At 42.8% G+C, this 21,154-nt stretch overlaps 1 protein-coding gene across 4 annotated transcripts in view; it reads left to right on the forward strand.

Moving 5' to 3' along the window:
- Positions 1–21,154, forward strand: part of CSMD3 (CUB and Sushi multiple domains 3) — a 580,687-nt gene that overhangs the window by 535,287 nt on the left and 24,246 nt on the right. For all 4 annotated transcript variants that reach the window (XM_083748860.1, XM_083748861.1, XM_083748862.1 and 1 more), the window contains 5 exons: positions 602–775; positions 8,650–8,823; positions 9,160–9,233; positions 18,872–18,983; positions 19,956–20,135. In XM_083748860.1, the coding sequence (XP_083604986.1) occupies positions 602–775; positions 8,650–8,823; positions 9,160–9,233; positions 18,872–18,983; positions 19,956–20,135 (714 nt within the window). The remainder of the gene's footprint in view (positions 1–601; positions 776–8,649; positions 8,824–9,159; positions 9,234–18,871; positions 18,984–19,955; positions 20,136–21,154) is intronic.

Here is a 21,154-nt window from a genome sequence, read left to right on the forward strand (position 1 = left end):
CCAAATGAAGGTGAAATTCCATCCAATTTGCATCAGTTCTCCTTCTCCCTCCACACCAATATTATTCAGGAGGACATCCTTACCCTTCAAAGAGGCTTATCGATGATCTAGGATGCTGCATGGGGCCCTGGAACATTTTCCTGCTGTGAACTCCCTTAACTTACCTTAGGATCTAAGCCTCTACTGACATGGTAGCTAAAAACAATTAATAATTTTGAAAGGTCATTTCCTTTTAAAGAAAGAAAGCAAAGAAGAGATTTATGAAATGCAGCACTGAGTTATGCAGTGAATTCAAATGTGTGGAGTTTTGTATGTGTGTGTGACAGATCCTTAATTTCGTTTCTTTAACACCTTTCCAAATTACCTTTTGTTGTCAAGATTCATCACTCAGCATCACATATATTAAGCTATGAGAAGGAGTAAGCAAGGTGTTTCATGAAATAACTCACAAGGAAATGTGGTTATTCCAGTAGTGATACTACCCAAAAAAATTATACTGTGCTCCAAAAATGTTAAATTGGCACACATGGTTCTCCTACTAACTAAAGACACTGGGGACATTTGCAGGTGCTTTTCCTAATGACTCTAAATGTTTTTACAGCTGTTACCTGTCCAACTCCACCCCAGATTTCTAATGGAAGGCAAGAAGGGACAAATTTTGACTGGGGATTTAGTATTAGCTATGTCTGCTCTCCTGGCTATGAACTATCTTTTCCGGCTGTTTTGACCTGTGTTGGGAATGGAACATGGAGTGGAGAAGTACCACAGTGCTTACGTAAGTAGCTCTTTAATTATTACATTTTATTGTGAGAGTTATGCCAATTTAAAAAATCTCTCTCTTTTTTTTAACCAACACATTTTGATAATGTGCCAGAAGGTAAATGCATAGATAAGGGATGGGGACCTTCCGGCCCTCCAGATGTTGAACTGCAACCTCCTTGACCTCTGACCTTTGACTGCGCTGACTGAAACTGATAGGAATTGGAGTTCAGAAACATCTGGAGGAACAGAGGTCCCTCATCCCAGATCCACAATGTGTTCTTCCGCCATATGAATCTGTCCTTCTCCTGAACCCAGCAGGTATAGCTCTTTTGTTCATGCCCTTGCCTTCTGAGAAATGGTTGATACTAAAGCCCCCATCCCTCGTGGAAGCATTACATATGTGGACTTCACTGCCCTGAGAGCTTCAATAAGCTCCTTCCTCATTCATGTTTCACTGGTGGCTTAAAGCTTACCTCTTCCAGCAAACTGTCTCCATCCACTGGCGGAGGAAGAGGAGTGCGGGGGGAACGCACCACCCCTGGCTGGTAGGGTGCCATCACTGCTGCCCCCCACCCGCACTGCATGTGGCATGCCCTGCCTCAGGACATGCACCAGCCCTGCCCCCGCCTGCTCTCTGCCCCTCATTGCCAGAGCATGAAGCTCTGCCATTGTCCCCACCCCTCTACCCCCATTTCTGTTTTTGAGCTCATTCAAAGCCCAGTATCCTCCAAGATGAGTGAATTTGAGTAGATGACTCATGTGCTGAGCTGGAGCTATGCTGACTCAACCACTGGAATGTGAACCAACAGAATTTACAGTGGCATAAATTCCAGAAGGGGTATTTGGGGGACAGACCAGGACAAAGTCCACCTAAACGTCCACCTATTTCAACCCTCTTTCAGCTGAGTCATGTGATCTGGCAACATAGTGGGACTTGTACTAGCCCAAAGTGTGGGGTATGTCAGGTAAAGGTAAAAGGTAAAGGATCCTTGGACGGTTAAGTCCAGTTGAATTTGACTATGGGGTGCAGCACTCATCTCTGCTTTCAGGCCAAGGGAGCTGGCATTTGTGCATGGACACCTTTTCAGGTCATGTGGCCAGCATGACTAAACCGCTCTGGTGCACGGAATCCCGAGATGAGTGCCAGAGCTCATGGAAATGCCATTTACCTTCCCGCTGGAGCGGTACCTGTTTATCTACTTGCACTGGTATGCTTTCAAACTGCTAGGCTGACAGGAGCTGGGACAGAGCAATGGGAGCTCACCCTGGCAGGCGGATTTGAACCCTCAACCTTATGATCTGCAAGCTCAAGAGGCTTGGTGGTTTGGAACACAGTACCACCTGCGTCCCCAGTCAATGTCAAACTTCATTTTAAATACTTGTTTTCCCTCTACCAGACTCAGGACAGCTCAGAGTTTGAGATGGGGCAACTCTGCTGGCTTCCTAAACTTAGGACTGCTTTTTAAGTTGTTTGTTTGGGATCTCTGGTTTCCTTTCTTTTTACTTTTTTCCATTTCACTGCTTTTACCTCGGTCATGTCTTTATTTATACAGTGGTACCTTGGGTTACAGAAGCTTCAGGTTACAGACGTTTCAGGTTACAGGCTATGCTAACCCAGAAATAGTACCTCAGGTTAAGAACTTTGCTTCAGGATGAGAACAGAAATCATGTGGCAGCGGTGCGGCGGCAGCGCAAGGCCTCATTAGCTAAAGTGGTACCTCAGGTTAAGAACAGTTTTAGGTTAAGAACAGACCTCCAGAACGAATTAAGTTCTTAACCAGTGGTACTTCGGGTTACATACACTTCAGGTTACACACTCCGCTAACCCAGAAATAGTGCTTCAGGTTAAGAACTTTGCTTCAGGATAAGAACAGAAATCGTGCTCCGGCAGTGTGGCGGCAGCTGGAGGCCCCATTAGCTAAAGTGGTGCTTCAGGTTAAGAACAGTTTCAGGTTAAGTACTGACCTCCGGGACGAATTAAGTACTTAACCCGAGGTACCACTGTATATATTTTTATTGGACTCCACTAGGTGACTAAGTGGTACCATTTATGTTGTATCATTTCTGGGACAATGCTCTATGTTGGGTAATTGAATAAAGTCTAAGTGGTGTCTCCATCAGTGACTGTAAGCTTGCTGGAGTGACCTATGGAATCATACGTGGTCCACCGCTGGGACCTTTGCCAAGGGCTATAACCTGAAGCTGGCCCTGGCTGGTGGAAGGCAGAGCTGACTCAGAATGATGTTTTTTGTGCATTAGCTTGAGACGAAAACATCTTTACCTCTTAGGGTCCTTGTTTCTGTAAACAAATGAGTATTCCAGTTTCCAAGGAGAACATAGACACAGAAGAGGAATCAATGGCAGTGTTTTGTCTCATATTTTGCACTGGTAAAGCAATCTTGTCAAATATGACAAAAGTGCCACCAGAAGCAAGTTTGAACCAGCACTCTACTCAGGCAACACTCTGGCTGACATCAATAAGGACTGGGCTTGCCAGGAGTACAGAAGAGACTTCAGGCTTTGTCTCTGACAATTGGACTTTTTGTTCCAATATTATATTAAATTACCTGTTTTATACAGAAATTTTTATTATCATAAAATTGCTGACATTGATGGATTTTGCACTGCTGCAGATTTCATTACAATAACAAATGTATGCTGGCTCTTTACACTGTGCTTCATGCATAGATTTTTCTTCTTTTTTAAAAAAACAACAACACACCACTAACCTTTTTTTAAAAAAACAACAACAAAATAACTGCAGTGGATTTGATTACCTGAGAAATGTAGCTCTCTATGTATTGTGCCAGCGAAAGAACATTGCAAATGCTCCCTATGTATTGTGCCAGGGAAAGCACTAATAGGACCATATGGGCAACCTGATGTGACTCAGCCAAGACTTTGAGGCTATTTGGTACATATTTGGAGTGCTGCACTGATGGATCCTATGCATCTTCCCTGAAAAGCGGAGTCCCACTGAATTCATTACACCCAATGATTCATGCAAGTTATGTTGGAATCCCAAGCTATTTAACCCAGAAGTAGTCTCCTGGTAAAAGTGAGATCATGAACCCCACAGTGCTGTCAAGACTGGGCTTGTGTTGGCAGGCCTTGATGCAGGAGGGGAAAGAGATGGAGGGGAGGCTGATTGGTGGGAACCAGAGCTGGAGAAATCAGAGTGGGGACTCTTCCTGCCTCAACTTCAGCCAGTTCCGAAGGTGGAGGAGAGATTCTGGCTCCAAACCCCACCCCCCACAATTTCCTAACAGAGCAGAGAGTCTCAGTGGAGCCTGGGGTGGGCTAGGGGTAGCCAAGGTGTGGAAAGGAAACTCTAGAGCAGTGGTTCTCAACCTGTGGGTCCCCAGATGTTGTTGGACTACAACTCCCATCATTCCTATGCAGCATGACCAGTGGTCAGGGATGATGGGAGTTGTAGTCCAACAACATCTGGGGATCCACACGTTGAGAACCACTGCTCTAGAGGCAGCAGCAAGAGATCAGTAGCCTGAACAAGAGGGTGAAGGAGCCTAGAACCAGGTGCTGCTTCCACAGACTCAAACACCTCCGAGGTGTTACAACCCCAACATTCATAAAAAGCAAGCAAGTAAGAGTGTCATGCCTCATCTTCCAAAGTTTGACAGGCAGAGCATAAAAACTATTGAGCAGTGGCAGACCTTGGGGTCTTGAGTGGTGTTCTATGTGATGCCAAGATTCAGCAACAGACACCCACACCCCACATCTCTCTCTCAATTATAAATAATAGTTGTGGCACCCCCAAGGCTCTGTGCCTGGTGTGACCAAACCAGTCATGTTCCACTAAATCTGCCTTTGTGTTGAGACATCTTTATCACTTCTGCCCAGTTCTGAATGTCTTGCCTGAATACTGATCTCCTGAATTATGATTCCCAAACTCTGTGTCTGCTGCCAAGACAATACAGGCAGTGACCATTTTGTTTGTGTCCAATTGATGTGCAACCGCCAACCTGCGGGACCTTTGGGACCTGGAGGAGAAGAGAACAGGGGTGGAACAGGGCAGGCTTATGCCAGGAATGGAACCCCCACACAAAATGGTCACCCCCTGTAGTGTTCCTGGCTTGAATAAATATCTGTTTCTTATTTATACATAAGAGCCTCTGTCTCTGTGTGTTGGGCAGGAAGAGGGGCAAATGGGACTGCTCTGCTTCTTAGACTGCAATCTTAGGCTAGAATCCCTAATCAATTTTTGCACATATTCCCACAATAATCAGTATGCAAGTTGCCTTCTTAGAAGATTCAGGGGAAACCTCTACATGAGGCCAATGCATTTATGTGAAAGTGGTCCTAATATTGCATGGAAGCCTTCTCATAGGAGCTCTGTGAATTTACTCCTAACCTCTGCTTTCACTAGTTACTTATTCACAAGGGGACTGGTCCTCTTATCACATTACTCTTAAACTTACTTAGGAATCTTTGGGGAAGGATATCTTGCATTACACGAAGTCTCTAAGGATGCAGTTCATTATATTGTTGTATCAAGTGGTTAGCTTGTAACTTTACTCTTCAATAAAGATTTCGCAGGCATCTATTCAGAACTTACTTCTATATGCAGTGCTTTTTTCCTGGGGGTACGCAGGGGTACGCATACCCCTAAACATTTTATGAATCTAAGTTTGGCCTCATTGAGGGACAGTATTTAAATATGAGTAAGAAAATGAGAGTAGCCCTAAACATTCTTTTTTAAGAAAAAAAATCACTGGCTATATGTCTTGCTTTTTATTTGCCTAATTATATAGCAATATCAGAGATGCTTGCTTTGAGCAGGCACAATTGCTCAAGAATCAATCAAAGTGGGAAACAGTAGCTTGTCTAACTTGTGACTACTTGTCACACAATTCAGCACTTCCTAATTACCCAGCTCACTGTCTTATTATAGGATTAAAGGATTATGTTCTGTATTGAGTCAGACCATTGGTCTGTCTAGTTCAGAACTGAACTACCCTGAAGCAAGGCTTCAGAGTTTCAGATGGGTGACTTCTCTGTCCTACCTCAAGATGGGGGGGGGGGGATTGAATTTGGGAGCTTTTGCATGTAAAGCATGTGGTCTACCAAGCAGCTATAATTATTGTTCTAGTTCTCAGTTCTATTCCAATGGAACAATTTATATTTATCTATAAATCTACTGTTACATATCCTCAGCCTTTCAGCTATGGTAAAGCTGTACTTTCAAGCACACAAATAAAAGTTCTCAACTTTTCTTCCAAGTCTGTCTGCATAGTATTATGGGTGAGAAGTCAAAAGTGAAGGTGCATTTGTGTTCTCAATAGCCAAGTTGGGTGTCCAGCATTATGGAGAGAGGTGATGTCTTAACCTTTCAAATCCACAGATACTAGCGGCATCCTATCGTGATCCATGTGAATGTGATGGTATATTTTTCAGCCCTCCCCATCATGCAGATTGCTGCTGTGACTTAATGGCTGCATCCATGGGCATGCCATGTTAGACATTATGTCATTCATGTGGCTGCATCCCTGGGGCTACTCTGCATGGAATAATCCGAAACAAACCAGTGTATTTTCAGTAGTCTCCTATTTTCGCATCCTTGGCTTCCTTTGAGTTGAAGAATTATTTCCTGTCGCTCAACTATATCCCTGCATCAGAGAGGATATCTACCATGGTTTGGTTGCATTCCGTACTGCCTCCCCAGATAATTGTGGCATAAGATAGAAGTGTTATTAATTATCACTTTCACACATGGTCAGGTTGCTTTGGTAATTAGTGAAGTGCAAACTTCTGTTGGGGAAAAGAGGAAAAACCCCAGAACTTGGTCTGCTACAAATGGTAATGTTTATTTTGCATACCTCCGTATTCTAGGGAAAAATAAGAGTGATGTGAATTGCTATGGTGTCTAGTTTCCATGGTTACCTATTCAGACAGGGAGTTACTAAGCATCCAACAATAGCATATAGCTGGGGAAAGGCTGAAGGAGAGAGAGGAAAGATGAATGATGTTCCTCCACAAATTCTTCCTACAAAAAATAATCCAACTCCCAGAATGCTATGAATTAGATTATTTATTTGTGTGAGGAATGTTTCAAAATTTGTTTTTGAAGGTTTGGGTTCTTATTAATACAAAGGAGCAGTAATAAATAAAAAGCACAACAACTTTGAACCCTCTGCATAATAACTACACATACTTAGTAGCTCTTGACATCAAGATATGAAGCGCACATGAGTCTAACTCTTTGCTTTCCGTGTGTAAGGTAAAGGTAAAGGTACCCCTGCCCGTACGGGCCAGTCTTGACAGACTCTGGGGTTGTGCGCCCATCTCACTCAAGAGGCCAGGGGCCAGCGCTGTCCGGAGACACTTCCGGGTCACGTGGCCAGCGTGACATCGCTGCTCTGGCGAGCCAGAGCCGCACACGGAAACGCCGTTTACCTTCCCGCTGGTAAGCGGTCCCTATTTATCTACTTGCAACCGGAGGTGCTTTCGAACTGCTAGGTTGGCAGGTGCTGGGACCGAGCAGCGAGAGCGCACCCCGCCGCAGGGATTCGAACCGCCAACCTTTTGATCGGCAAGTCCTAGGCGCTGAGGCTTTAACCCACAGCGCCACCTGCGTCCGTGTGTACATGCACATGAATAGATGGGAGAGGATTTACCCCAGCAAATTATTTGTCAAAATCACAAATACCTAAATACAGATGGTCATTTACCCTCGCTAGATTCAATGTGCTGCCATCTGCCTTATTGCAGGGCAGATTCGAGGGTAAACCATATGTGGAACGAGTCTGCCCCTGCGGCTTGATGGAGGTAGAAACTGTCTCTCGTGCCTTGTTACACTGCCATTTCTGCAGGGATATAAGCTCTATATTTATTACCCCTGCTATGCAAAAATCTCCAAATGTATCCGAACTTCAACGTCTAAAATCCCTGGTAGAGGACAAGGATCCTGAGATCACGTTAAGGGGAACCAAATTCTGTGTGATTGTCATAGGGACTTAGGGAACAAGCTGTGCTATCATAATGATTAAGGCCTTAAATGATAATTTTAGGTTATATGTTAGTGACTAAGTTTTAATTTATATATTTTTAAACTGTTGCTATATACCACTGGTTGTCCCTGTTATACCTGATTGCAAATTCAAATGTATCCCTGTCATGTTTTATGACTTCCTTGATATTGTATGTGGGCTGGAACTGGTCTGTGATTGAAATAATAAAATTCATGCACATGGATAGTGGGCTAAAATATGTTATTGTTAGGTGGATTTGCTGTTTTTCTAGAAAAAGAGGTGCAGGAACTCACCATGAACACCTCCCTTGTTCTTTTATAAGGACAATGGTGCGCAACTGAGAGGTGCCAGAACTGAGATCCAGTGAGTTGTAGCTGGAAAAACCCCCGGGATTTGTAGATAGTTAACTGTGCTAACCAATGGTCCCTCATTAGCCTGAGGAAACAGTAACAAGTGGAGTGCTGCAAAGTTATGACCTGGGTTCAACATTTATGACTTGGATAAAGGCATTTAGGGGATGTTCATCAAGTATGCATATGACAGGAAGCTGGAACGGGTAGCTAATACTTCAGAAATTAGAATGAGGATTGAAGATGACCTTAACATTTTTCAGAACTGGGTCTTAACAGTTGCTGGGGATTTTATAGCTGTCAGTGATTCTATAGCTGTCATTCCTTCATTACAGGGGATTGGGTTCAATAACCCTTAGGGTCATTTTCAACTCTGCAGTTCTATGATCCTGCTCTCTAAAATTCCGCATCACATAATGGAGCAGCGAAGGAGACAGAGTAGGAAACCTTGTGTTGCCATTCTACATCTCCAAACAAATTAATCCAATGGGTTTGGAAGCAATAACTATCATCATATTTTCCATGTATTTCTCTTTTTTTCTCCACAGCAAAGTTTTGTGGTGACCCAGGAGTACCTGGTCAAGGCAAACGGGAAGGCAAGAGTTTCATTTATCAGTCAGAAGTCTCTTTCAGCTGTAATCTCCCATTTGTGCTGGTTGGTTCTAGTACTCGGATATGTCAAGCAGATGGTACATGGAGTGGATCATCTCCTCGTTGCATAGGTACAGTGGGATCTGCCCAAATTTGTTGCATGCTCTTCTCCTTTCTTTGCACTTTTAACTCATGGACCTATTTTCACCGGGCGCAATCCACAACATCTACTTGTGTAGCAAAGGGTTTGATTCCTGCAGACTGGCTCCCAAGGGTAGAGTACTGAATATTTGCTTGGATATGCCTCTGTATACTACAATTTCAGTTGCATTAATCAGGTTTGAGAATAGTATTTGAGCACCTCAGTTTAAATGCAGACAGTTTTGAAAATAGTTTGCATGAATTTGGTTGCAAACCATTATGAATTTAACAAGTCCTTTACTTTTACAATTTTCTCATTGACTTAGAACCCACCCGTACAGCCTGTGATAACCCTGGAGTACCCCGTCATGGATCACAAAACAATACATTTGGCTATCAGGTAGGAGTGCTCATTGAATTTACATTTTACTCAACAACTGTGGTCTGTTGAGAACCACTCCTGCTTTACCAAACGTTTGTCAGCAATGTCTGAGAAGTTGTTAGTTGTGCCTTGCTGATTCTCGCCCCTTTCTTAAAATGCTACAATATTTTCTTTATTTTTGTTTTGTCGCCACATAAGCATAATGAGTCTGGGAAAATGAGCAAGGATGGCTCTACTGTGGTCTGAAACTGATCAGTTATGTGAAAGTCTGGAAATCTTTGAGCCCAGAGCTTTATCATTTTAGTGAGTTTTATATATCATTCAATTTTTATTTTATTTTCTCTCTAAATTTTATTGACATTATTAACAACCCAAAAGTGCCGTAGTGGGATTATGGATCCTCCAACCCTGTGGAAACTCACAATTTATATGAGGTTCCCCCCCCCCCTTGATTTATTATGTTGGTATGTTATTACTTCTGATGAGCTATGGGTTTCAATATATCATGCTCAAATCTATGTGACTGAATGGCAATTTCAGTTTATAGGATCTTTTACTGTCACCCATACTTTTTCAAATTTTAAGTTTAAACAAATATTTTCATAACATGTTTGTGACCCATTTTTAGAGTAGAATACTTTGCCCCCGTTTAATAGAAATACAACGGTAGCCAGTCTCATGCTGTTTGGAAACATACTGTAGAAGTTTTCTTTTTAGATGTGTAAATGAAAAAAAATCCCATTAAACATAAAAGACCTCCATATTTGTTCACAGAAATAAAATCTCATAAAGAGAGATTCTAATTGCTCTGGAGCTAAACTGATATAATGCAAACATGTCGCCATGTTATCAGTAAGTATAGAAAAATCCAAGGCCCCGTGGTTCTGGCAGAATTTGCATTGATTTGTACTATATTGTAATGCATGAAATTCTGCATTAGAAAGTGCTCATAAAGGCTTGGATGCAATGACAGTAATGCCTTGGGAGCTTCCAAAGCACAGCAAGCATCTGTGTTTGCAAATATTCGGCACAAATTTTAAAGATAGTTCAGTGTTTAAGGCTGCAATCCCAAGCACAGTTACTAGGGACTATGCCCCACTGAACACACTCGTGACTTACTTTCCAAATAAACATGCATGAAATTGTACTGTAAGCGCATCTGCCATTTAAAAAAGCCTTCTGGCAGAATTTGTAGGATGCAACTTGAAAGAGTGAAGAAGACAGTAGTGCTGAGCCTGGAGGAAATGAAAGGGATGAATAGTAGGGATAGATATTCCGTAAATACAGTAGGAAAGATATAGTAGCCAAGGGAGAAGAGAAAGGAGCTTTGCAAGGCAGTAAAGGAGATTCAGAGCTTTGGGAATTGAGCAAGGATGACCCATATATTTTCAAGCTTTTTTCCACAGCCACAAAGGATCAGGAGCTTCTATTTTTAAAGAAGCAGGTCTGGGTGAGATACTATGTTCTGCCTCCATGGTCAAAGGCACACTGCTTCTGAATGCCAGTTGCTAGGGAGCCAGTGTGGTGTAGTGGTTAAGAGTGGCAGACTCGTAATCTGGTGAACCGGGTTCGCGTCTCCGCTCCTCCACATGCATCTGCTGGGTGACCTTGGGCCAGACACACTTCTTTGAAGTCTCTCGGCCCTACTAACCTCACAGAGTGTTTGGTGTGGGGGAGGAAGGGAAAGAAGAATGTTAGCCGCTTTGAGACTCCTTAAAGGGAGTGAAAGGCAGGATATCAAATCCAAACTCTTCTTCTTCTTCTATAGACCACAAAAGGGGAGAGTGCTCTTGTGCTCAGGTCTTACTCATGGGCTTCCCATAGGCATCTGGTTTGCCACTGTTCAAACATACTGTTACAAAAGTTGGGTGCTCTCTATGCCAAACAGTAGCAAGAGTCCATGGGGTTGCAGGCACTCCCCCAGGGTGAGTGTTCCTTTGGAGAATCGAGAGACGGGAGAAAATGTTGTAGCTTTAAGAAATATGGTTTATTCAACTATTTACACCTACAGCCTGCATGGAGAGAATCCAGATCTTACGGCATGGTCATTTCAAGATGAGCTTGTTCCCCACAGCAGTGCTGCCAGCCTTCAGCCATCCTGCCCAAGATGGATCCCAGTCTGTCTTTCCCCTTCTTCTTCCCAACAACCCTTGCTCAAGATTCACTTTGCCTGTCACCTCACACCCTTCCAACCTTGGCAACCTTCCAACCCCCCAGTCTCTGTTCACACCTCAGGGCAGGGGGGGGGGGCAGTTCTCTTGCATTGCCGATAGCTCTCAATGGCCCTGTATGGTTTCTTAATGGCCCTAGCTTGGCCAGGTCATTTTGCAAAGGTTATCCCATGAATAATTCTGCAGCTGATATTCCTCACTTCACATCCCAAATACCGTATTTTTCCTTCTATAACACACAGATTTTTTCTTCTAAAAAGGAAGGGGAAATGTCTGTGCGTGTTATAGAGCGAATGTGTGGTCCCTGGAGCCGAAAAATCATGCAAAAATCAAATCGCGGCGCTGCACGCTGCACGGAGAAGCGAAACCTGAAAAGAGGAAGCGGCTGCTTTCCTGCATTCTGCCTCAGGGTCTTACTGCCCAGCCTCCTCTGTTTCGTTGCTGTGTTTGCTGAAACGGAACAAAGAGCAGGGAAAGCCCCTCCCCTCCAGGCAAGCTCCGTTGCTGCTGGGGGAGAGGGAGAGAGAGGGGGGAGGGAGGGAGGGAGGGAGAGAGAGAGAGAGAGGGGAGGGAGGGAGGGAGGGAGGGAGGGAGAGAGAGGGAGGGAGGGAGAGAGAGAGAGAGAGAGAGAGAGAGAGAGAGAGAGAGAGAGAGATGGCTGGCTTGGGTGGGGGGAAACTTTTGCCTTTCTTTCCTCCCTCCCGTTAAATCCCTCTCCTGCATTCTTAGCCAGCTGCTTCTCTGCACACCCCTCTAATGTCCCTTCTTTGTTTTTCCTTCGCTCCCCACTTAAAATGTGGTTACAAAGCATGGATCCTCAGGATCTTTGCATTGGGTCACCCCAAATTCACCATCAGATCACATAGCATGTCCATGGCTACAGCCTGCACCAAAAAAATCACGCACCCACTGTTGCCTGGGGCTGCAATGGTGCAAAAATGTGGTTAAAAAGCATGGATCCACAGGAATTCTCAGGATTTTGGCATTGGGTCACCCCAAATTCACCATCAGATCACATAGCATGTCCATGGCTACAGCCTGCCCCCCAAAAATCACGCACCCACTGTTGCCTGGGGCTGCAATGGTGCAAAAATGTGGTTAAAAACCATGGATCCACATGGATCCTCAGGATCTTTGCATTGGGTCAGCCCAAATTCACCATCAGAGCACATAGCATGTCCATGGCTACAGCCTGCCCCGCAAAAATCACGCACCCACTGTTGCCTGGGGCTGCAATGGTGCAAAAACGTGGTTACAAACCATGGATGCACAGGAATTCTCAGGATTTTTGCATTGGGTCAGCCCAAATTCACCATCAGATCACATGTCTGTGGCCACAGCATGAAGCACAAAAATGATACATCCACTGTTTCATTCAGAATGTTTTTTCCCTTGTTTTCCTCCTCTAAAAACGATGTGCGTGTTATGGTCAGGTGCGTGTTATAGAGCGAAAAATACGGTAATCAAAATCCTACATGTATTAATTTCTAGGGTTTAGGGGTCTCCCCCCCCCCCACAAATCTACAATGATAGAACAAATCTATAACAATTGCCCAGACCCAGCAGGGCTCTTATTATGTTTTTATCCCTGCTCAGTTGTAATGAATAGCACTGGAAACCATTGACCCCTATGTTTTTGTTAAACTCATACACAAGTTTAACTGCTCCAAAGCCTTCCAGACTTCTGCAAAAAATGACACTGACCTCATATCTGAAATAAACAAGCACCTCTCTGCTTTCAAAGATTAGTATTAGACGATTTCCAGAATAAGGTCCCTAGGGTGAAACCCTACAAAACTTCCAATCATATGCTGTATATATATATGTATTTCATTTCTAATATTCTATGGTTCTGATTTCTCCACGATTTCACAGGCGCACTTGCTGGGCTTGGCTTCGTTTTCGAGAAGAGCTCACGGGGGGCATGGTATTTTTTGTAATATTTGGTTTAACTTGCAAATATATAAATAGACAAAGCTTTCACCAATCTTGTACCCTTCAGATGTTGCTAGAGCTGGCTGTTGGCCATGATGCTTGGGAATTATAGGAGTTTAAGGCCAACAACATCTAGAGGATACCAGTTTTTGAAAAGTTGAAACGGAGCATAAGTAGAGGAAGCAGTGATACACACTGTCCCTGATGCTTTCAGAGCTCACAGCTGCCTCTTTTCTCTCTTTCTGTCTCCCCCCACTGTACTCCTCCCCAGACTGTTGTTTTCCCCATTCAGGCATTTAGTTTAAATCCTCCTCCTCTCCTTAGCTCAGAGAGAGGGAGTGTCGAATTTCCAGGGGTCTCTTCCATTGAAAACCCTCAAGAAACCTTTCCATCTGTTTCTCTACCATTAGCTCATGAAAGAAATCTACCAGCCATTTTATGGCATTAGCAAACAACTTGGCTGACATAGGTATGGCAGCGATATTTGGCCAGCATTCGTAACAACACCTAGTTTCTTTCCTTGCTCCTTTTTTCTTTTCTTTTATAAAACACAGCCACAGGATCATAAGTCCGTAAAGGCACCACTAGACGACACTTTTCCCCAAGCAATTTTGCACCCAAATGGGAAAAGATATGTGTGTTTGTATGTACTTTCCCACTCCAAAGGGATTTTATACAGAACAAAATCCAGTGCAAAGGGTGTACATGCCCCAAGATGTCCTACACCAGCCTTCAGCTAGAAATTGCAGCCTACATTTTTTTAAAAGGAAAACAAAACTCCACATGTCTGAACAGTTTTTGCATCTGATATTTGTTTCTGTAGCTGTCCATTGTCACCAATGTGGATACTAATAAAACTGTTGATATGCATGCAGATGTATGCCTCTTTGGCCCTACTTTGAATCTCATCTGAGGCATGTAAATGAACCTATAACATAACATGAACAATAATTCTGTGCATTTAGTGTCTGGGCCAACCTGCCCAGCACTTTGTTGTACTGTTCATATTTTCTGAACAGCTGAACAGATTGTACAAATGCAAAATATATTTTGGGTGTCAGATTTTACCAACTTCATCTGCGAGCTTCCAAAACAAATAGCTTCTATGAAATGAACTGTGGGCTTGAAATATTTGTGTAGAGGTACTGCTGGTAACATAGGAAATTGTTTATAGCGCTCTGACGACAAGCTATTACAGGACAACACGGCACTGAGCTGAAATAACTTGGATTTATTTGGATAAATCTGTCACGTATGCAATACTTTTAAGCTCAATTCTTTCCCCCCCAAATTTATTTTGTGTGTGTGTGTGTACGTGTGTGTAAATTCAGCAACTTCCTTTTTATTAAACCTGAAAGGATCCAAGGCACAATCTGAATTTAGAAAGAAAAATAGATCCATTACGCTAGTGGTAGCCTTCTATTAGTTTTTGGGTCAGTTTTATGAATATCAGTATGAAACTCAGCATGGAGATAAGGAGCAACTTAGAAAGTCATTCTTTCCTGTGAATTTAATGCTTATGAAATGTAGGAAAGTGATAGTACAGGAAGATGAGTTTGTTTAGCAACAGAAAAGTGCAGTGTTAGATACAAAACAGAAATGAAAGGGTTTCCCCATTTCTTTTACTTGTTTTGTTCTGTTCTGTGGCTTCTACTTTTCCTGTTTTCTTCTCCTTCCTATTTCCTGTCTGACAATAGCCCTCTTCAGTTCAGACATTCAGTCTGAACTCACAAAGGGCGATCAGGGAAGCACCAGGCATCCTTTGTGGGGTGGAATAACAAAATGACAATTTAATTTACTTAATATATGTAATAACTATTGTAAATTATGTAAAGTTATGCTATTTTGCCACAGCCAATGAAATGAAAACCACAGTTTTTAGTGGAAGGTGAACTGCAGCAGACTGTAAACAGTGCTGCAAAGCCTTCTTATGTATATACTTACAAGTATATATAAAATGAATTCCAGAGGTGAAGCATGCAGTTTGCTGCAGCTTTCAGTTTGTTTAGTGTATTTGCATCTCCCCCTTCCAAGTGTAACCAATGACTATGTTTGCTTTGGTAAAACACCTGGAATATTGAGACATTTATACATAACGTCAGTCCAAGATTGTATGTTTTGTGGTATTATATCAGTTATAACTTCAGTAATGTGGGGAAAGTCACAAATGAGATAATGTGTGTGTGTGTGTGTGTGTGTGTGTGTGATTTAATAGGTGGTTTTTCATCACCCTGTTTTAACTGGAGATACCAGGAATTGAAGCTGAAAGCTTCAGCATGTAGAACATGTACTCTACTGCTGAGCTACAGCTCCTGTAAAATTATTGAACATGGGTACCTTAACATTAAAGTTTTCCCAGCCCTAATTGAAGTCACAATGATTGGAACCTGAAACCTTTTGCATACAAAGCATTTGTTTCACCAATGAGCAAAAAAAATTAAAAATCTGATGTCTAGTTTTAATAAAACAGAAACTTGTCTCAGATTTAGCCAACGGTGAACTGTGTTAGGACAATTTTGTGCCAGACATATTGATTAAATGTGAGAAAATCAGATCAGGAAACTGACATTGAGAGTACCAAAATGAACTTCACTGTCTGTGATTGCCATCCTTCAAAAGGTAAATGCAACCTCTGTGAATATTTTAAATGGCAGTTACATGTACATAGGTTTGCTTTAGGATCAGTTTTAGGGCAAAACTAGATGTGATGCTTAACTTGCCTTTAGCAATCAGATTTGATCAGATTTAAAAACATAAAACTAAAAAATTAAGAGCAAGCAAGGGATGAAATTTTAATCTACCCCTCACCTGCCTCAGTACTGATGAAAATCCTTCACTCTGTAGCTGCTCATAGCCCCAGAAGGAAAACACCCATTGTCACCAAGGGGAATGTTCCACTTGGAGCTATTGGAGGCTGTGAGTGGGTGGGTGCCATTTTTTTTCAGGCCCATGAGGAGCAAAGAAAATATTCAATTCCCTTCTATTAATTTAACCCCCCCAAAAACCATTGTATGATTGTGAAGACAATTAGCACCCCAACTGGTATAGCTCTTAGAGTCTTATTGGGTGACTGGGTGGCATGCAATTGGGCAATTAACTTCTGCTGGATGACTCTCTGGCAGAATGGGGGCAGGTGGGGTCTTCAGGAATGAAGAATTCTGATGTCATGACAGCGGGTTTTGCACAGTGTTCTAGGAGTCCTGTCACAAGGGCTCACTTGCTTCCTCTCTTCCAAGGTAGAACATGCTGATAGGCATTTGTTTACCTCTTTAATAGTCAACAATTGTCACCACATTAATTATTTTTAAAATCTGGAGATGTGGAGTCCAGATCTTAGAGCTGTTATGTACTGAGTTGAATAGGATCCAAACTGCAGCAGTCTGATTAGTCCTAGAACAATAGGATTCAGAATGCAGCAGTCTGATTGGTCCTAGAACAATGCAGCAGTATGATTAGTCAGCAGGAGCCACCCAATCCAGCTCCAGATAGAAGTGAATCCACAACCTGATTGGCCTACAGGAGAATTCCGGAATTAGACAATCACGTGCAGCCCATTGTGTAAATAATGTATATGAAGCAGATACTTTGAGGGGACATTCATTCCCTCCTCACCACTATGAGCTGAATAAAGAGCATGAAATCCACTCTCGACTCTGAGTATATTTCAGAGCAGTGGGTAACAGACCTTCCAGCACCTTCTATGTGAGCAGGCAGCTTGAGGCTTGTGCGAAAAAACCAGTTGCAACTATAGTTAATGATCAACTAGAGGCTTCTACGTCAAGTTACAGAAGCAGAATGAATCAGAAACTGCATTAAAAATAAAGCAAGCAATAAAGTCTAACAAATCTTACAAGGTAGAAGGCTTTGTTGTTGTTGTTGTTTAGTCATTTAGTCATATCCGACTCTTCGTGACCCCATAGATCAGCGCACACCCGGCACTCCTGTCTTCCACTGCCTCCCGCAGTTTGGTCAAACTCATGCTGGTAGCTTCGAGAACACTATCCAACCATCTCGTCCTCTGTCATCCCCTTCTCCTTGTGCCCTCAACCTTTCCCTACATCAGGGTCTTTTCCAGGGAGTCTTCTCTTCATGAGGTGGCCAAAGTATTGGAGTTTCAGCTTCAGGATCTGTCCTTCTAGTGAGCACTCAGGGCTGATTTGCTTAAGAATGCTTACATGAATGTAATTTCTGATTTAAGTTCAGCGCTTACGCAAAGAGTGGCATCTGTGTATGTAGTTCAGCAGAACTCCCTGGAAGCCTGAAAAAACCAAACAGTGATGGGGATTATGCTTTTATGTTGTGTGTCAGGAACACGTTGAAAGATGGTTGTGGGGCAACAATCCAGTCAAAAGAGACACTGGAGGTGTGTGATGTCAGCACATAGGCTGAATCCCAAGGAGATGGGGGATTGGCACTTGATATTTCTAGGAACTGGGGCAAGAGAGGTGTACATAGTGGGACTCCTTTTGGGTTCCTGTGAAATGGGTTTATCAAAAAGGGGGAAACAATATTGTGTGTATTCAGGCGGTCACAGAGACTATGGACATTCTTCAGTTTGTCCTCATGCAAGGAAAGCTTTTAGCAGACCTAAAAGAGAAAGAGAATCGGAACTGGTTTTTATGGGGTTTTTTTGGGTTTTTTTTACAAGTCGTTTTACTGCCCCGAGAGAAAAGAGAATATGAAACCTATGCTAGGCTATTGTTGAAATACTGGTATTTGAAATGACCGTAAACTTATTTGCAATTAGCTGAGTAAATTGAAGTCTGATTGGCTACATGGTGTGTTTATTCTGAATAGAAACAATGCAATGTGAATATTGCAATATGAATACTGGAAAATTAACAACAGCTTCGCATTCATTGTGCTGCCATTTTGTGTGCTTATGAGCTCCTGTGCCCCAAACATACCCTTACTCCCTTTTCTGCATTATGCCTAGCCGCTCGTGTGTGGTTATTCTAGAACCAGCTTACAGAAAAGGTAGAAACATTTCAGAAGATTGTTAAATCATGCTATCACTGAAACACTCACATTGCAGCCTGATTGTCTGAAGCTTTCATAACGGTTATCCATCGCCTTTAATTTTCTAGTATCTGTTGTGTTCAAGGGCAATAATGCTTCCATATGATAAACCTATCCGCAGTTGAATGAGTTTTAATTAACAGGTCATTCGAAGCCACTGTTGTCCCTGGCAGTAGAAGGAACTAAGAATTGTTTGTTGGGTGCGGCCAGGAAATAAAATGTTTTTCATAGTGCTACTTAAGTGCTTGCAACAAATAGCAATAATGGTTCCAATAATTATTCAATGAACTTGGCTTTTCAGATGCTAATAGCCAAGAATTGTTGACTGTATAGACTTTGTCTGTCATCTTATTGCAATATCCCCATTGTTCATAGATCCCTTCATGCAGCGGGTAGCAAAAAAACCCCCACAGTTACATCTGAAAAGAAATAGGTATTATTAAAATCAGAGCTGGGGAAGGCGTAGAGATATTTTGTGTCATATTCACCATTTAATTTAGTCTTGACCAAATCAATATAATGTTTTCATAGGTGGGGAATGTCGTACAGTTTCACTGCAGAAAAGGCTACCTTCTTCAAGGCTCTACAACACGCACCTGTCTTCCTGATCTTACCTGGAGTGGCATTCAGCCAGAATGCATACGTAAGTCCATAAGACATATCTTCTTGTGGCATTCAGTGTGTTTTAGTGGATTGTTTTAAGTTGTTATGTTGGATGCCATCCTGGTAATTTCTAGTTTAAGTGTGGTACATGGAATAAATGGATTGATTGATTTTATATATTGCCCTGCCTCCAAAAGAAGCCCGAGGTGGCAAAAAAACAAGTAATAAACATATTTTAAAAAGAATACAAGGACAGACTTCTGTTCCTTGATCTCAGTGGGTGTTTTGCTAGTGACTTTTGCTGGCTCATTATCTGCATCAAGGTTTGTTTTCCACAATATCCTAATGATATAGCACTGATGTAAACAATTTAAATATCATGAATCAGGCTATTTCAAAATAAGGTGAAGCACATCCAGACCTGTGTGCTTTTGCTAATTATTTGGGGGCACAAGGCAGGAAGGTTCAAGCCCCATTTCCCTTTTGTGTCAACCACCTTTGCTTCTGTTTTTAGAAAACTACAGGAGTGGGCACAATTTGGTTTACATTAGAGGGTCTTAGGATGGAGTTTGTGGCTTTTGTTAAGGGTCCTCTTGCCTCTTCATGTATAATTCAAGCACTGATCATATCTGCCTTTCAATGCCATGGTTTATTTCTGTTAGTTTACATTGTCATATTTATTCTTTTACCTTACTCTCCAAAAGGAGCCCAGGGCAGCTTAAAACATTTTTTTTAAAAAAAAAACCTGCAGAAAATATATATCTTAATACTTAGAAAATCCATAGCCTTTATTTTATTCTTTAAGCATCAGTTAATATCCACAGTTTAAACAGTTCTTATCCCCCCCCCCAAAGCCTTGAGGAATGAGTGTGTTTTGACATTTTGTCGAAAAATAGCCAGTGTGGGGGACATCTAATTTTGTTTGGGAGGGAGATCCATACATGGGGAACTATGATTTAAATTTTGTCTTGTGTTTTGTCACATATGTGATGAGTTATGGCTTCCTTTTTAGCTCACAACTGCAAACAGCCAGAATCGCCAGCTCACACGAATGTTGCAGGGATGGATCTTCCCTCACTTGGTTATACCCTGATATACAACTGCCAACCAGGGTTCTTTCTAGCAGGAGGTTCGGAACACAGAGTCTGCAGATCTGATGGCACTTGGACAGGGAAAGTGCCTGTATGCGAAGGTAATTTCTTGCATCTCCTGTTTAGTTATTAAGGGCAGAACTGGATAGGATGGGAGACAGAAGACTGCCCTCACTCTCAGTCTCTCTTTATAGTCTCTCCCCCCCCCCCTTATAATTTGATATTCCATGCCACGTATCTTCTCATCCCAACCAATCTGTGGTGTGAGAAAGGGGTCAGAGGATGCACACAGTGATTATGTCACATTACACGTGGACCCACTTTAGATAATCATTTTAACTGGGGTAGCCAGTTTGATGACATCCATGTGTTATTTGACTAGAGGTCTCATCAGCCAGCTATTGTAGTTCAGCAATGTCTGGAAGATACCACACCGGCTACCCCTGGTCAGCAGCAGCAGGGTGGGGCGAGGGTGGGGTGCACTGCGGGGCCCCCGGAGTCTGCCTGCCTCCTCCCACTCAGCCACCCTATAGCTGAGGGGGAGGAGGCAGCGGGTGGACCCTTTGGGCAGCATGGAGCCTGTGTGCGCCCAAGTCACTGTGTCTTTTCCAGGAGAGATGCGTGGCTCGGGTGCGCTGCAGGCCCCGCAGTGAGTACCGCCCGGCATTTTGTCACCCCCCCCCCAGTGGTGACACCTGGGGCAACCTGCACCCACCACATACCCCTTCCTCCGCCCCTGCGCCTGTTTACCTGGCCACCATGGTTTAGGTATGTGTGTATGTGATTACATTTGTCTGTTAAGAGTTTATGATTGTATGGTGCAGTGTGTAATGTTAAGTTCAGAAAAAGCAACTGACCCTAGTGATAATTGTGGATGAGATGAGGTTTAAACCTTCGGTTCCAGGTTTAGCATTCTATACAAAACACTGGCTTATTGTAAATTCTCTCCCAAAACCCCCCACACACAGAGGGTTCAAGATTTTGTCCAGCATTATTTTCTAGGTGTACAGAAGTTCATCTAAAAGTGTCATATCCTTTAAGAACAGAGAGATGAAGAGTAGGTAGATAAGCTGTTGGCATCTTTCTTTAAATACTCTTTTCCCTTTACATCTCTGCTGCT

Source organism: Podarcis gaigeae (assembly GCF_964106915.1).
Source record: "Podarcis gaigeae genome assembly, chromosome: 7".
Taxonomy (NCBI): domain Eukaryota; kingdom Metazoa; phylum Chordata; class Lepidosauria; order Squamata; family Lacertidae; genus Podarcis; species Podarcis gaigeae.